At 48.5% G+C, this 16,226-nt stretch overlaps 1 protein-coding gene across 1 annotated transcript in view; it reads left to right on the forward strand.

The window, feature by feature from the left end:
* Positions 1–6,115: 6,115 nt before the first annotated feature.
* gas2l3 (growth arrest-specific 2 like 3) overlaps positions 6,116–16,226 on the forward strand; it is a 34,034-nt gene continuing 23,923 nt past the window's right edge. The window contains exons 1-4 of the mRNA XM_070901505.1: positions 6,116–6,139; positions 8,466–8,521; positions 12,618–12,783; positions 13,624–13,742. Of these exons, the coding sequence (XP_070757606.1) occupies positions 8,498–8,521; positions 12,618–12,783; positions 13,624–13,742 (309 nt within the window). The 5' untranslated portion in view covers positions 6,116–6,139; positions 8,466–8,497. The remainder of the gene's footprint in view (positions 6,140–8,465; positions 8,522–12,617; positions 12,784–13,623; positions 13,743–16,226) is intronic.

Consider the following 16,226-nt stretch of genomic DNA (forward strand, 5'->3'; position numbering starts at 1 on the left):
CCCCATCAGTGGAAACATCCTCTCTGCATCCACCTTGTCAAGCCCCCTCATAATCTTATACGTTTCAATAAGATCACCTCTCATTCTTCTGAATTCCAATGAGTAGAGGCCCAACCTACTCAACCTTTCCTCATAAGTCAACCCCCTCATCTCCGGAATCAACCTAGTGAACCTTCTCTGAACTGCCTCCAAAGCAAGTATATCCTTTCGTAAATATGGAAACCAAAACTGCACGCTGTATTCCAGGTGTGGCCTCACCTATGCCCTGTACAACTGGAGCAAGACTTCCCTGCTTTTACACTCCATCCCCTTTACAATAAAGGCCAAGATATCATTGGCCTTCCTGATCACTTGCTGTACCTGCATACTATCCTTTTGTGTTTCATGCACAAGTACCCCCAGAGGGTTATGTTGATAGATTTAGATGAGGAAAGACAGGAGGAGGCTTGAGTGGAGCATAAACACCAGCATGAACTGATTGGGCCGAATGGCCTGTTTCTGGGCCGTATATTCTATTTATCGCTCCTCTTGAACATCCCCGATCTTAATCGTTCACCATTGACGGCTGTGCCTTCAGCTGCAGGGGCCCCAAGGTCTGGAATTCCCTCCCTAAACCGCTCTGCCTCTCTCCCTTCCTTCAAGACGCATCTAACTCTTTGACCAAGCTCTGCCCTAATATCGCTTTACGTTGCCCCGTTTAAGATTTTGTTTGATAACGCTCCTGTGAAGCGCCTTGGGACGTTTTACTTTGTTAAAGGCGCTATATAAATGCAAGTAGTTGTCTGTGTGTGTGTGTGTGTCTGTCTGGCTGGCTGGCTTCAGTCCAAGGACTCTTGTTGTGCCCGGGCAGTGTTTGAACGCACGTAGTGTTCAATATGGGGGAGAATAGAAGCAATGGTTGATTGCTTTGTTTAAAGTTTCTTGCTTTGACTCGATTCCTTTCTCATTCCGTGTTGTGAATGCACTGACTTAACTCATTTTAGAAGCTGGGTCTGCGGCCATTTAGAAACTGATTACGTCCTAGAATCATGGAAGCATAGAACCTTACAGCACAGGAGGAGGCCATTCGGCCCATTGTTCCTGTGCCGGCTCCTTGGTCGAGCGATCCAATTGGTCCCACTCCCCCTGCTCTTTCCCCATACCCTGCAAATCTGTTATACTTTAACAACTTCATGAAGGGAAGTGATGTAGTCACTATAACGGAGATTTTTTTTTTTGTTCGTTCCTGGGATGTGGGTGTCGCTGGCAAGGCCGGCATTTATTGCCCATCCCTAATTAGGAACATGAGGAGGCCGTTAAACCCCTCGAGCCTATTTTGCCATTCAATGAGATCATGGCTGACCTGCATTTAGCTCATATCCTTTAATACCTTTTGGTTAACAAAAATCTGTCAATCTCAGATCTAAAATTAACAATTGATCTAACACCAATTCCTGTTTGTGGACGATGGTTCCAAACTTTTAACATCATTTGTGTGTAGAAGTGTTTCTTAACTCCACTTCTGAAAGGTCTGGCTCTAATTTTTAGACTTTGCCCCCCCAGTCTGAGAAGCCCCAACCAGCGGGAGCAGTTTCTCTTGATCTACCCTCTCTGTTCCCCTTAATAGCCTGAAAACTTCGATCAGATCATCCCTTAACCGTCTAAATTCTAGGGAATACAACCCTAATTAACCCTTGAAGTCTGGGTATCAAACCTATGCTGCACTCCCTCCAAGGCCAATATATCCTCCCTAAGGTATGGTGCCCAGAACTGCTCTCAGTGCTCCAGGTGTGGTCCAACCAGGGCTTTGTACAGCTGCAGCATAACTTCTGCCCCCTTTTTACTGTAGTCCTCTAGATATAAAGGCTTTTGATTATTTTCTGTACCTGTTCATGACATTTTAATCTATGTACATGGAACCCCAAATCTCTTCGGACATTCACTGTTTTTAGCCTTTCACCATTTAGAAAGTTCCCTGTTCTATCCTATTTAGGTCCAAACTGGATGAGCTCACATTTGCCTAAATTGAAATCCATTTGCCACAGTTTTGCCCGTTCACTTAATCTATCGATGTCCCTGTGTAATTTTCTGCTTCCACCTACACTGCCTACAGTGCCGCCTATCTTTGTGTCATCGGCAAACTTGGATATATGACTTTCTGTGCCATCGTCTAAGTCATTAATAAATATTGTGAATAGTTGAGGCCCCAACACAGATCCCTGAGGGACATCCTGCCAATTTGAGTCCCTATTCACTATCCACACTCTTCTGATGCTCAGCCAATTTCCTAACGAGGTCAAAAATTGGCCCTCAATTTTGTGGGCTTCTATGTTAGTTGAAAGACTCTTATGTGGGACTCTATCAAGTGTCTTCTAGAAGTACATGTAAATTATGCTTGAGAAGATGGTGGTGAACTGCCTTGAACGGCTGCAGTCCGTGTGGGTGAAGGTGCTCCCACAGTGCTGTTAGGGAGGGAGTTCCAGGATTTTGACCCAGCGACGATGAAGGAACGGCCGATATATTTCCAAGTCAGAATGGTGGGTGACTCAGAGGGTAACGTGGAGGTGGTGGTGTTCCCATGCGCCTGCTGCCCTTGTCCTTTTTAGGCGGTAGAGATTGCGGGTTTTGAAGAGGCTTTGGTGAGTTGCTGCAGTTCATCTTGTAGATGGACTGTAGAGGGAAGTGATCGGGGCCCAGGAGAGGCGTGAGTTCGGGGCCCAGGGGCAGCACGGGCCAGCCCACACTGCGATATGTGTGTACGCACAAGGTCCGTGCAGCAGAGCTGGTCTCCAGTTGTCCTGGTTAACCCTTGCCACTGGACCAAGACCTCGCTCTGTCAAGCCCGTGTGGTGGCTGGTGTGCAACGGCCACCATACGTTAAAAAAAATCCACGCACAGGCATCTTCCACCCTTCAACATGTAGTTCGGGATCTGGAATATTAGGTCCTTCATTGAAACACGTGTGAACTCATCCTTTTTTGATGTGGAAGCAAGTCACCCTCGATTCGAGGGACTGTCTATGATGATGGTACACACTGCAGCCACAGTGTGCCGGTGGTGGAGGGAGTGAATGTTTAAGGTGGTGGATGGGGTGCCACTTAGCTTTGGACAGGACTGGTTATAACATTTCTATAATGTACCTGTCAAATAAAAACATTATTGCTTGCAGTAATCGGTGTTTATTCTAACGTGAAGATTAGTTTGACTGTTCCGGTTCGTACTTTTATACTCCAAACAATAATCCAGGCAAACGAAAGAGATCCCAGCACACAGATTGTGGGGCACTCAAGCAGCTATATCTTGCAATATCAAGGATGAGCAGGGGCATTCTCCCCAGTGTCCTGGCCAATATATGTATCTCGGCAGCATCGCTACAACAGATGATCTGGTCTTTATCAGATTGCTGTTTGTGGAAGCTCGTGCGCAAATTGGCTGCTGCGTTTCCCACATTGCAACAGTGACTGCACTGCAAAAATACTTCATTGGCTGCAAAGCTCTTTTTGTGACGTTCCGAGGTTGTGAACGGCACTGTCTGTGCGGCCCCCGGCCCACGAACGCCACCGGAGCAGGCCGGGGAGCAGAAGGAGCAGCGTGGCGGGATACCACTCCAGGGCGCAACACGTGCTGGAGCAGGAGAGCAACGGCAGCGAAGAGTGACGTCACCAAGGTCCAGGTCGCTGATTGGAGCGTGGGCAGATACAGCAGGAGCGGCGAGGTCGGGGCGAAGGAGCGACGAGAGATTGTAGAGGGACGTGATCGGGGCCCAGGAGAGGCGCGAGTTCGGGGCCCAGAAGAGACAAGGGCCCAGGGGCAGCACGGGCCCAGCCCACACTGCGATTATGTGTGGGCACTAGGTCCGTGCAGCAGAGCAGGTCTCCAGTCGTCTTGGTTAATCCTTGCTACTGGACCAAGACCTAGCTTTTGTCAAGTCCGTGTGGTGGCTGGTGTGCAATGGCCACCACACGTTTTATATTTAAAAAAATCCACGCACAGGCATCTTCCACCCTTCAAGATTTAGTTTGGACCTGGAATTTTAGGTCCATAATTGAAACACCTGTGAACGCAAGTCATCCTCAATTCGAGGGACTGCCTATGATGATGATGAGAAATGCAAGTCGTTATTGACGTGTAAATCGTTCAGTATCTTGTGGCGAGAGAGAGCTTCCCCGTGAGTTGCGAATCACTAAAAGTCGCTGGACGATTTGCACCGCTCCGCCGTTAACCTCGCGGGGATGGCAGCTCGCCCTCAGCCTCTGAGAGTTCCAGGAAATTGCTGCATTTACGCATTAATCACCCATTAAACACATAAAAACTGACTGCAAAAGCTTCTATAGATATGTGAAGAGAAAAAGATTAGTGAAGACCAACGTAGGTCTTTTGCAGACCGAATCGGGTGAATTTATAATGGGAAACAAAGAAATGTCAGACCAATTGAACAAATACTTTGGATCTGTCTTCACTAAGGAAGACACAAATAACCTTCCGGAAATACTAGAGGTTTGAGGGTCTAGCGAAAAGAAGGCACTGAAGGAAATCCTTATTAGTCAGGAAATTGTGTTGGGGAAATTGATGGGATTGAAGGCTGATAAATTCCCCAGGGCCTGGTAGACTGCATCCCAGAGTACTTAAGGAAGTTGCCCTAGAAATAGTGGATGCATTGGTGATCATTTTCCAACATTCTATTGATTCTGGGTCCTATGGACTGGACGGTCGCTAATGTAACACCACTTTTTAAAAAAGGAGGGAGCGAGATGAGGAGAAACTTCTTCACTCAGAGTGGTTAACCTGTGGAATTCTCTACCGCAGAAAGTTGTTGAGGCCAGTTCTTTAGATTCAAGAGGGAGTTAGATATGGCCCTTAAGGCTAAAGGGATCAAGGGATATGGAGAGAAAGCAGGAAAGGGGTACTGAGGTTGAATGATCAGCCATGATCTTATTGAATGGTGGTGCAGGCTCGAAGGGCCGAATGGCCTGCTCCTGCACCAAATTTCTGTTTCTGTGTTTCACCGCGGAAAGTTAGGGCCGATACTTAACAGAGTAAGGACCTGTTTAATGAGATTTATGATCCTGCAATGCCACTTGACCTCTCCGGCCCAGAAAGGGAACAACTGAAATTGTGGAGTCTCATTCCTGCAGGTAGTAAATTGTTCTTGGAGATTTAAAAAATGTAATTATTTTTTCTTTCTTTCACCAATCTCTGGGGTTAAGGAGAGAGATTGTCGATCCCGTCATTCACTGAGGACCCAGATGTCCCGATGTCCTCGCCGTCCCGTTACCCACTCCCAGCAAGTTACGGCTCAAAATAGTTGGAGCAAAAGGGTGCGGGAAATACAAGTAACTAACTGGGCGATGCCCCACTCCAGCAAGATCTGGGTCAACATCTCTTGCGTTTGTACACACAATTCATTAATGAGGAGCTTAATCAGTATTAATGAGTTAGGCCAGGGAATGTTCTGGTGATGGGTTTTTACTTTTAAGGATTTTAATATTGCCTAAAGTCTGGCACCGCAGTGGGAATAGTTTGTGTCATGTGTTGAACGCTCGCTGTCTGTTTGTTGTCCGCGATGGATATTATCGCAGCTTGTTTCTGCTGCATTCAGTGTAGATGCCCAACATGTTTGTGATGTGTGAACTCTGCGATTTGCGGGCTCTGTATGAATGGTGCACTCACAGCCATCAGTGTTGCCTTTGTCCCGGGCCTGGCGGGCGCTGTGCCCCCGTCCCCTTGCATGTTGGAACCAGCGCGATGCCTGCTGGCCCTCTTCGCTTCGCCTTCAAAGCTCCCCCAGACCTCCGATTGCACGGTTTGGTCCCGCAGCCTGTCAAACAAAGGCTTCACTGTTGATGCAGGAAGGAGAGATTTGCTCTGCTGCCCATTGAGGGAAGCCCACGGGTCGGCCCAAATCCAAAGCCCTTTAGCTCTGCTTCAGACCACTTTGACTCTCTCAAAAGAGCAGCCTCCGCTTTCATCCAGAAGACTAGTGGCATTATTCTTGCCTTTGTTTTTTTTTGCATATTCAAATTTATGGAGATATATTGGGGACGAGAGAAGCACATTGGTTTTAAACTTGGACTGTCTGGAGAGGATTGCAGCAGTGTGTGCCAGTGCAGGAGATGGTGCCTGGTTTAAAACTACAGTCATAAAGACTGCAACTCTGTCGGTAAGTTCAGTGGCTGTTCTACAGAACCGAATGAGTGAGACAGACAGACAGAGAGAGTGAGTGTGTGTGAGAGTCAGACAGAGAGCGAGAGAGAGAGAGAGTGTGTATGTGAGAGAGTAAACCAAAAAACTTAACATAGATGTGGATTGTATTTTTTAGTCAATTCTTTAAAATGCAGCATTTTACACTCTGGTGAATTGTAATCTATTTACATGTGGGATGTTAATATTATAGAACAACACAGCACAGGAGCCGGCCATTCGGCCCATCGGGCCTGTGCCAGCTCTTTGAAAGAGTGATCCAATCAGTCCCACTCCCCCTGCCTTTTCCCCACAGCCCCGCAATTTTCTCCTTTGCATGTATTTATCCAATTTGCTTTTGAAAGTTACTATTTAATCTGTTCCCACCGCCCTTTCAGGCAGCGCGTTCCCGATCGCAACAACTCGCCGCGTAAAAGAGAAAAAAAAATTCTCTCTTCCTCCTCTGGTTCTTTTGTCAATGATCTTAAATCTGAGTCCTCTGGGGTGGGGCCGGTGGGTGGAAGTATTTTGGAGAAGGGGGAAAAGAAACCATTTAAACAATTTTGTAGCCAGAGGTTAGAATGTTGCATGTGTAACAGCTGACGTGTGTACAGTATATCCAGCGACAGACTGAATATCCGAAAATAAAAGAGGAGGAAGATTTTATAAGTTGGCGGTGAAAGTACTTCTGCCAATAGTGCCACTGGGATATTTGGAATCGCTAAGCCACTGACTCCAAATCTCTCCCTAACATCTATCTGTCTGAGGCTGAACCAGACTGTTCGCAACCTTGGTGTCGTATTTGACCCTGAATCGAGCTTCTGACCACATATCTGCATCATAACTAAAGTTGCCTATTTCCATCTCTAAACATAGAAACATAGAAAATAGGTGCAGGAGCAGGCCCTTTGGCTCTTCGAGCCTGCACCAACATTCAGTATGATCATGGCTGATCATTTTTGCAACTTCAGTACCCCATTCCTGCTTTCTCTCCATACCCCTTGATCCCTTTAGCCGTAAGGGCCACATCTAACTCCCTTTTGAATATATCTAACGAACTGGCCTCAACAACTTTCTGTGGTAGAGAATTCCACAGGTTCACAACCCTCTGAGTGAAGAAGTTTCTCCTCATCTCGGTCCTAAATGGCTTACCCCTTATCCTTAGACTGTGACTCCTGGTTCTGGACCTCCACAACATCGGGAACATTCTTCCTGCATCTAACCTGTCCAATCCCGTCAAAATTTTATATGTTTCTGTGAGGACCCCTCATTATTCTACATTCCAGTCTTCATATGCAAGTCTTGCCAACCCGGGAATCAGTCTGGTGAACCTTCACTGCACTCCTCAATAGCAAGAATATCCTTCCCCAGATTAGGAGACCAAAACTGTACACCGTATTCAAGGTGTGGCCTCACCAAGGCCCTGTACAACTGCAGTAAGACCTCCCTGCTCCTATACTCATTCTCTCGCTATGAAGGCCAACATGCCATTTGCTGCCTTCACCGCCTGCTGTACCTGCATGCCAACTTTCAGTGATTGATGTACTATGACACCCAGGTCTCGTTGCACCTCCCTTTTCCGAATCTGTCACCATTCAGATAATATTCTGCCTCCCTGTGTTTGCCACCAAAGTGGCATCTGTAACATTGCCCGTCTTTTCCCCCCCCTCCCCTGCCTCAGCTCATCCGCTGCTGAAGCCCTCATCCCTGCCTTTGTTCCCTCTAGACTTGACTATTCCAACGTTCTCCTGGCTGGCCTCCCACATTCTACCCTACGTAAACTAGAGGTGATCTAAAACTCTGCTTCCCCATGTCTCAACTCGCACCAAGTCCCGCTCACGCATCACCCCTGTGCTCGCTGGCCGACATTGGCTGCCGGATATGCAACGGCTCGCTTTCAAAATTCTCATCCTTGTTTTCATATCCCTCCATGGCCTCGTCCCTCCCTATCTCTGTAATCTCCTCCAGCCCAACAACCCTCCGAGTTGTCTGCTCTCCTCTAATTCTGCCCTCTTGAGCATCCCTGATTATAATCACTCCACCATCGGTGGCCGTACCTTCAGCTGCCTGGGCCCCAAGCTCTGGAACTCCCTGCCTAAACCTCTCCGCCTCTCGTTCCTCCTTCAAGACGCTCCTTAAAACCTACTCTTTGATCAAGCTTTTGGTCACCTGCCCTAATTTCTCCTTGTGTGGCTCGGTGTCAAATGTTTTGTCTTGTAACTCCTGTGAAGCACCTTGGGACGGTTTTACTACATTACAGGCGCTATATAAATACAAGTTGTTAATCCGAGTGTCCTTACTTTCAGGAGAAGAGTCTGGGATCATCAAAGGAGCAATAATGGCTTTGCAAAAAGGTCTTCAGGTAGATAATTAATTATAATTGCTGAGTTTGATTTTTTTTTTGCTAATTACATGTAAATTTTTCAGTTAGTGTAAGTGTTCACTTTTATTTTGACAAACTGAAAATTTAACGTAAAACAAAGGGTATTTCAGTGTAATTACCAGTCCCGCATTTCAGACATTGAGACTTGGCACCTTCCAATCGTTATCTTGTTGGGGTACTGAAGTTTCATGTTCAGCCATGAACTCATTGAATGGCGGTGCAGGCTAGAAGGGCTGAATGGCCTGCTCCTGCACCTATTTTCTATGTTTCTATGTCCAGCCACTGAAAGCAAGGAATTCAGGGCCAGTGATCTCCTGGACTAGTTTCTGTTGCCTAGCTGGGTCGGAGAGGGATTTCCAATACTTCGCCCCGCCCCCACACCTGCAAAAATTGGCCTGTTTTTTATAAAAACAAGTCTGTTTTTGTCTCTACCAGGATCACATGGTTTGGGGATGGGGTGGAGAGTCTATACTGTGATACACAAGGTACGGCAATTGTGTGGGACAGGCTGGATGGATCTGAGGAAATATACAGATAGGTGATTGTCCAACACGTGAACATAAGAACATAAGAACATAAGAACATGGAACAGGAGTAGGCCATCTAGCCCCTCGAGCCTGCTCCGCCATTCAACAAGATCATGGCTGATCTGGCCGTGGACTCAGCTCCACTTACCCGCCCGCTCCCCGTAACCCTTAATTCCCTTATTGGTTAAAAATCTATCTATCTGTGACTTGAATACATTCAATGAGCTAGCCTCAACTGCTTCCTTGGGCAGAGAATTCCACAGATTCACAACCCTCTGGGAGAAGAAATTCCTTCTCAACTCGGTTTTAAATTGGCTCCCCCGTATTTTGAGGCTGTGCCCCCTAGTTCTAGTCTCCCCGACCAGTGGAAACAACTTCTCTGCCTCTATCCTGTCTATCCCTTTCATTATTTTAAATGTTTCTATAAGATCACCCCTCATCCTTCTGAACTCCGACGAATAAAGACCCAGTCTACTCAATCTATCATCGTAAGGTAACCCCCTCATCTCCGGAATCAGCCTAGTGAATCGTCTCTGTACCCCCTCCAAAGCTAGTATATCCTTCCTTAAGTAAGGTGACCAAAACTGCACGCAGTACTCCAGATGTGGCCTCACCAATACCCGATACAGTTGCAGCAGGACCTCCCTGCTTTTATACTCCATCCCTCTCGCAATGAAGGCCAACATTCCATTCGCCTTCCTGATTACCTGCTGCACCTGCAAACTAACTTTTTGGGATTCATGCACAAGGACCCCCAGGTCCCTCTGCACTGCAGAATGTTGTAATTTCTCCCCATTCAAATAATATTCCCTTTTTTTACTGTTTTTTTTTTTCCAAGGTGGATGACCTCACATTTTCCAACATTGTATTCCATCTGCCAAACCTTAGCCCATTCGCTTAACCTATCCAAATCTCTCTGCAGCCTCTCTGTGTCCTCTATACAACCCGCTTTCCCACTAATCTTTGTGTCATCTGCAAATTTTGTTACACTACACTCTGTCCCCTCTTCCAGGTCATCTATGTATATTGTAAACCATTGTGGTCCCAGCACCGATCCCTGTGGCACAGCACTAACCACCGATTTCCAACCCGAAAAGGACCCATTTATCCCGACTCTCTGCTTTCTGTTAGCCAGCCAATTCTCTATCTATGCTAATACATTTCCTCTGACTCCACGTATCTTTATCTTCTGCAGTAACCTTTTGTGTGGCACCTTATCGAATGCCTTTTGGAAATCTAAATACACCACATCCATCGGTACACCTCTATCCACCATGCTTGTTATATCCTCAAAGAATTCCAATAAATTAGTTAAACCTGATTTCCCCTTCATGAATCCATGTTGCGTCTGCTTGATTGCACTATTCCTATCTAGATGTCCCGCTATTTCTTCCTTAATGATAGCTTCAAGCATTTTCCCCACTACAGATGTTAAACTAACCGGCCTATAGTTAACTGCCTTTTGTCTGCTCCCTTTTTTAAACAGAGGCGTTACATTAGCTGCTTTCCAATCCGCTGGTACCTCCCCAGAGTCCAGAGAATTTTGGTAGATTATAACGAATGCATCTGCTATAACTTCCGCCATCTCTTTTAATACCCTGGGATGCATTTCATCAGGACCAGGGGACTTGTCTACCTTGAGTCCCGCCTAGTGATTGTCTCAAGGTCCTCCCTTCCCACATTCCTGTGTCCAGCAATTTTGGCATGGTTTTTGTGTCTTCCACTGTGAAGACCGAAGTGAAACCTCAGACCCTAAATTTCCTAATCAAACGCTGACTAATTTGGGTATTTCCAGAAATTTTCAGTTTTTAATCTTTGTTTTCCATTTAGTTTGTAGGTGTTAGCTATGGCTCAGTGGGCTGCACTCTCATCTGAATCAGAAGGTCTTGGGTTCAAGTCCCACTCAAGAGTCTCGAGCACATAATCCTGGCCAACACTCCCAGTGCAGTACTGAGGGAGTGCTGCACTGTCGGACAGGCAGTACTGAGGGAGTGCTGCACTGTCGGACATGCAGTACTGAGGGAGTGCTGCACTGTCGGAGGGGCAGTACTGAGGGAGTGCTGCACTGTCGGACGGGCAGTACTGAGGGAGTGCTGCACTGTCGGACGGGCAGTACTGAGGGAGCGCTGCACTGTCGGACGGGCAGTACTGAGGGAGCGCTGCACTGTCGGACGGGCAGTACTGAGGGAGCGCTGCACTGTCGGACGGGCAGTACTGAGGGAGCGCTGCACTGTCGGACGGGCAGTACTGAGGGAGCGCTGCACTGTCGGAGGGTCAGTACTGAGGGAGCGCCGCACTGTCGGAGGGGCAGTACTGAGGGAGCACTGCACTGTCGGAAGGGCAGTATTGAGGGAGCGCTGCACTGTCGGAGGGGCAGTACTGAGGGAGCGCTGCACTGTCGGAGGGGCAGTACTGAGGGATCGCTGCACTGTCGGAGGGGCAGTACTGAGGGAGCGCCGCACTGTCGGAGGGTCAGTACTGAGGGAGAGCTGCACTGTCGGAGGGGCAGTACTGAGGGAGCACTGCACTGTCGGAAGGGCAGTATTGAGGGAGCGCTGCACTGTCTGACATAAAAAGGTCATTTTTCCGGTTGGCAAACAGTGACTAGTGGGGTGCCGCAGAGATCGGTGCTGGGGCCTCAACTATTTACAATCTATATTAATGACTTGGATGAAGGGACCGAGTGTAATGTAGCCAAGTTTGCTGATGATACAAAGATGGGTGGGAAAGCAAATTGTGAGGAGGACACAAAAAATCTGCAAAGTGATATAGACTGACTAAGTGAGTGGGAAAAATTTGGCAGATGGAGTATAGTGTGGGAAAATGTGAGGTTATCCACATTGGCAGAAAAAATAGAAAAGCTATTTATAATTTAAATGAAGAAAAATCAGAATAAGGGGTTGCCCATTTAAGACGAAGATGAGGAATTTCTTCTCAGAGGGTTGTAAATCTGTGGAATTCTCTGCACCAGAGAGCTGTGGAGGCTGGGTCATTGAATATACTTAAGGCGGGGATGGACAGATTTTTTAGCGATAAGGGGATAAAGGGTTATGGGGAGCGGGCAGGGAAGTGGAGCTGAGTCCGTGATCAGATCAGCCATGATCTTATTGAATGGCGGAGCAGGCTCGAGGTCCAAATGGCCGACTCCTGCTCCTATTTCTTATGTTCTTATGTTCTTATGTACTGAGGAAGTGCTGCGCTGTCGGAGGGGCAGTACTGAGGGAGTGCTGCACTGTCTGAGGGGCCGTCTTTTGGATGAGAGGTTAAACCGAGGCCCTGTCTGTCTCAGTTGGATGTAAAAGGAGAGTTCTGCCCAGGTCTCCTAGCTAATTTTTAGCCTTCATCCAACACCTAAAAACAGATGATATGGTTTATTATCTTATTGCTGTTTGTGGGAGCTTGCTGTGCACAAATTGGTGCTGTGTTTCCTACATTACAGCAGTGGCTGCACTTCAAATGTACTTCCATGGCTGTAACGTGCTTTGCAACACCTTTTGATTATGATGGGTGCTATATAAATTCTGGTCTATCTTCCTTTCTTTCTGTAGATGTGGTTTGGTGATGTGCCTTTGTGCTCCAGGAGTCCTTTGACTCCCAGACACGGCCCGGGACTGTCCGATGTTGCCCAGTATGACCAGTGGCTGGCCGTGCGTCACGCGGCGAGTTTGGTGCCAATGCAGGAGGACCTGTCCATCTGGCTGAGCGGCATGCTGGGTGAGGTCTGCTACTTGGAAATTCGTGTCATTTTTTTTGTTTTATCTTATAACAGTCCTGTGAAGCGCCTTGGAATGTTTTCCTGCCTTAAAGGCGCTATATAAATACAAACTGTTGTTGTTGTTGTACATGCTACTTGTTATATAGATGTATATTGTGAATAACCTGATTACGTGGGGCATCAAAATTACATTCTATGAACCGCATGCACCCAAGGAGACTGAGAATCCAGCCCATTCAACCCAGCCACCTCCGTCCACTTTGTTCTTCGTTTGCTTGGACTTGTGTTATTTGAAAAGAGCTGAACTTTGCGCTGTTGCTTTACTGTCTTAGAAATTGTGCTGTATACAGATTTCCTCCCCCTGGGCCCTCGCCCCTCGGACCCTGACCTCTCCTCCCTTTCTCCACTCCACCCCCCCCTTTCTCCACTCCACCCCCCCCCCCCCCCACCATATCCCTCGGGCCCTGACTCCTCCCCTCTCTTTCTCTCTCTTTCTCCCCCCCCCCCCCCCCCCACCATATCCCTCGGGCCCTGACTCCTCCCCTCTCTTTCTCTCTCTTTCTCCCCCCCCCCCCCCCCCCCCCCCCGCCTTGAGCCCTGACCCCTCCCTCCCACCTCGGGCCCTGACCCCTCCCTCCCACCTCGGGCCCTGACTCTTCCCCTCCCTCCCTCGGGCCCTGACTCTTCCCCTCCCTCCTCCCTAGAATTTTTGTCTCTTGTTGCAGATCAGCTGCTGTTCCCTTCCCTGTTGTCTGTATGAAATGTGTTGGTGGCTGGGCGGGATGCTCGCCTTGCCTTAAACCGAAGCAGCCCAGTGAGCCAAGCGGTTTGTGTTTTAGGGAAGGAGGTGCGAGCGGAGAGCTTCATGGTGGAGCTGGATAACGGAGTGGTGCTTTGTAAACTGGTCGCTATCCTGCAACACAAAGTGAAGGAATGCGGGAATCCAGGGAATGAACAGGTGAGTTCGAGTGTCCTTCGTTCAATCCCACTGTCACTAAACTGCAGGTCCTGGCGGGGTTAGTGTCGCTGGGGAGACAGAGCGGGTACCCGAGATTGGTGTGTGGGTCATGGATGTTGACACGTTCACAAGTGATCCTTCTAAAGACCGAGCCACAAAGGTCGCTAAACTCGAGCTACGGGGAAAGGGCGGGGGAGTGGGACTGGCTCAAGTGCTCTTCCAGCACGGGCTCGACGGGCCGAATGGCCTCCTTCCGTGCTGTAACCGTTCTGATTCTAAGAGTGATAATCTAGTAATTTTATTAATAATCGGGTTGATCACCAAAATAAGTGTATTTAATCAGTGTCCAGTCATCATCGTCATCATCATCATCATAGGCAGTCCCTCTGAATCGAGGAAGACTTGCATCCACTCTTGAAATGAGTCCTTAGGTGGCTGAACAGTCCAATATGAGAACCACAGTCCCTGTCACAGGTGGGACAGACAATCATTGAGGGTAAGGGTGGGTGGGACTGGTTTGCCGCTCGCTCTTTCCGCTGCCTGCGCTTGCTTTCTGCACGCTCTCGGCAATGAGACTCGGTGCTCAGCGCCCTCCCGGATGTACTTCCTCCACTTAGGGCGGTCTTTGGCCACAGACTCCCAGGTGTCGGTGGGGATGTTGCACTTTATCAGGCAGGCTTTGAGGGTGTCCTTGTAACGTTTCCTCTGCCCACCTTGGGCTCGTTTGCCGGGAAGGAGTTCCGAGTAGCGCGCTTGCTTTGGGAGTCTCGTGTCTGGCATGCGGACAATGTGGCCGGCAAAGCGGAGCTGACCATGTGTGGTCAGTGCTGGGGATGTTGGCCTGGTCCACTTGTGAGTGACTGGATTTAAAATCACTGAAAATGGCTTTTTAAAAAAAAAAAAACGATACTGAACTATTTACCAGTTTTGGCTAATGGAACGTTGGCCTTTATCCCGAGGGAAGGCTGGAATACAATGCGGGGGGGGGGTGGGGGAAGTGATGCTTCAGTTGTACAGAGCCTCGGTCAGACCTCGTCCAGAGTATCGGCGTCCAGTTCTGGGCCCCGCCCCTCAGGGAGGATATATCGGCCTCGGAGGGGGAGCAGCAGATTCACCAGAATGATACCGGGGCTAAAAGGGTTAAATTATGGGGGCAGGTTGCACAGACTGGCCTTGTATTGCCTCGAGTTTAGAAGAGTAAGGGGTGATCTAATTGAGGATTTTCAGATGATTAAAGGAGTTGATGGGGTAGATAGAGAGAAACTATTCCCTCTGGTGGGGGCGAGTCGAGAACAAGAGGGCAGCACCTTAAAATTAGAGCCAGGCCATTCATGGGGTGATGTCAGGAAGCACTTCTTCACACAAAAAGGGCAGTGGGAATCTGGAACTCTCTTCCCCCAAAAGGCTGTGGATGCTGAGGGTCAATTGGAACTTCGAAAATGGAGATCGATGGATTTTTGTTCTGTAGGAATAGGGATCAAAAGCGGGTAAATGGAGCTCGGCTACAGATCAGATAGGGTCCAATTGGATGGTGGAACAGGCTCGAGGGACCGACTGCCCTCCTCCTGCTCCTGATCTCTCTTTGACGTCCTCAATGCTTTCTTTGCTGCTCCCTTTCGATCAAATTTGCAGCAACCCCCTGTCTAATGGCGGGAAAGTCACCACAGCCCTCCCATCGCGGAGCAGTGACCACACAGTCGTTGCTCCCTTACAGAGCCGTTGATGTTGATCACCCTTTCATTGAAGCCTCGGTCTGTTAGCCAGTAGGGGAACATTAAACACTCTGCATTGGAGACCAGTGGCCCGTCAGTTTCCATCGAGCTCTCGTTGTCTGACGTGTGACGAGGTTTGATTGAAAGATGCGAGTTATTAGCATGTCATGGCAGTCGGGAGTGGAGTTCATTGAAAGTTGTACATGAACATGCCTGATGTTCAGATGTCGAGTGAAGTTGTGCAACAGACAGCGAGATGGTGAAAGCTCATCTTGGTACAGGGCAGCACAGGAGATCAGGGTTGTGACACACTCGATGTTGAACTCATTACCCATATTCTGCCATTGCTGCGGCTATGTGAGCAGTTGGAACCAATTCTTTCAATTACAGGCGTGGAAAACTCTCCCTCTGCTCCAGAAATGAGGCCTGGGTTAGTTTAACATTGAAATTCTTTCCATTATTTTTTTTTCTTCCCTTCCCTTCCCTTCCCTTCCCTTCCCTTCCCTTCCCTTCCCTTCCCTTCCCTTCCCTTCCCTTCCCTTCCCTTCCCTTCCCTTCCCTTCGTTCCCCCCCTCCCTCTCTCCTCCTTTCCCCCTCTCCCTCTTTCTCTCCTCCTTTTTCCCCCTCTCCCTCTTTCTCTCCTCCTTCCCCCCCCTCCCTCTTTCTCTCCTTCCCCCCCTCCCTCTTTCTCTCCTTCCCCCCCTCCCTCTTTCTCTCCTTCCCCCCCTCCCTCTTTCTCTCCTTCCCCCCCTCCCTCTTTCTCTCCTTCCCC

This window comes from Pristiophorus japonicus, chromosome 15 (genome assembly GCF_044704955.1).
Source record: "Pristiophorus japonicus isolate sPriJap1 chromosome 15, sPriJap1.hap1, whole genome shotgun sequence".
Taxonomy (NCBI): Eukaryota; Metazoa; Chordata; class Chondrichthyes; family Pristiophoridae; genus Pristiophorus; species Pristiophorus japonicus.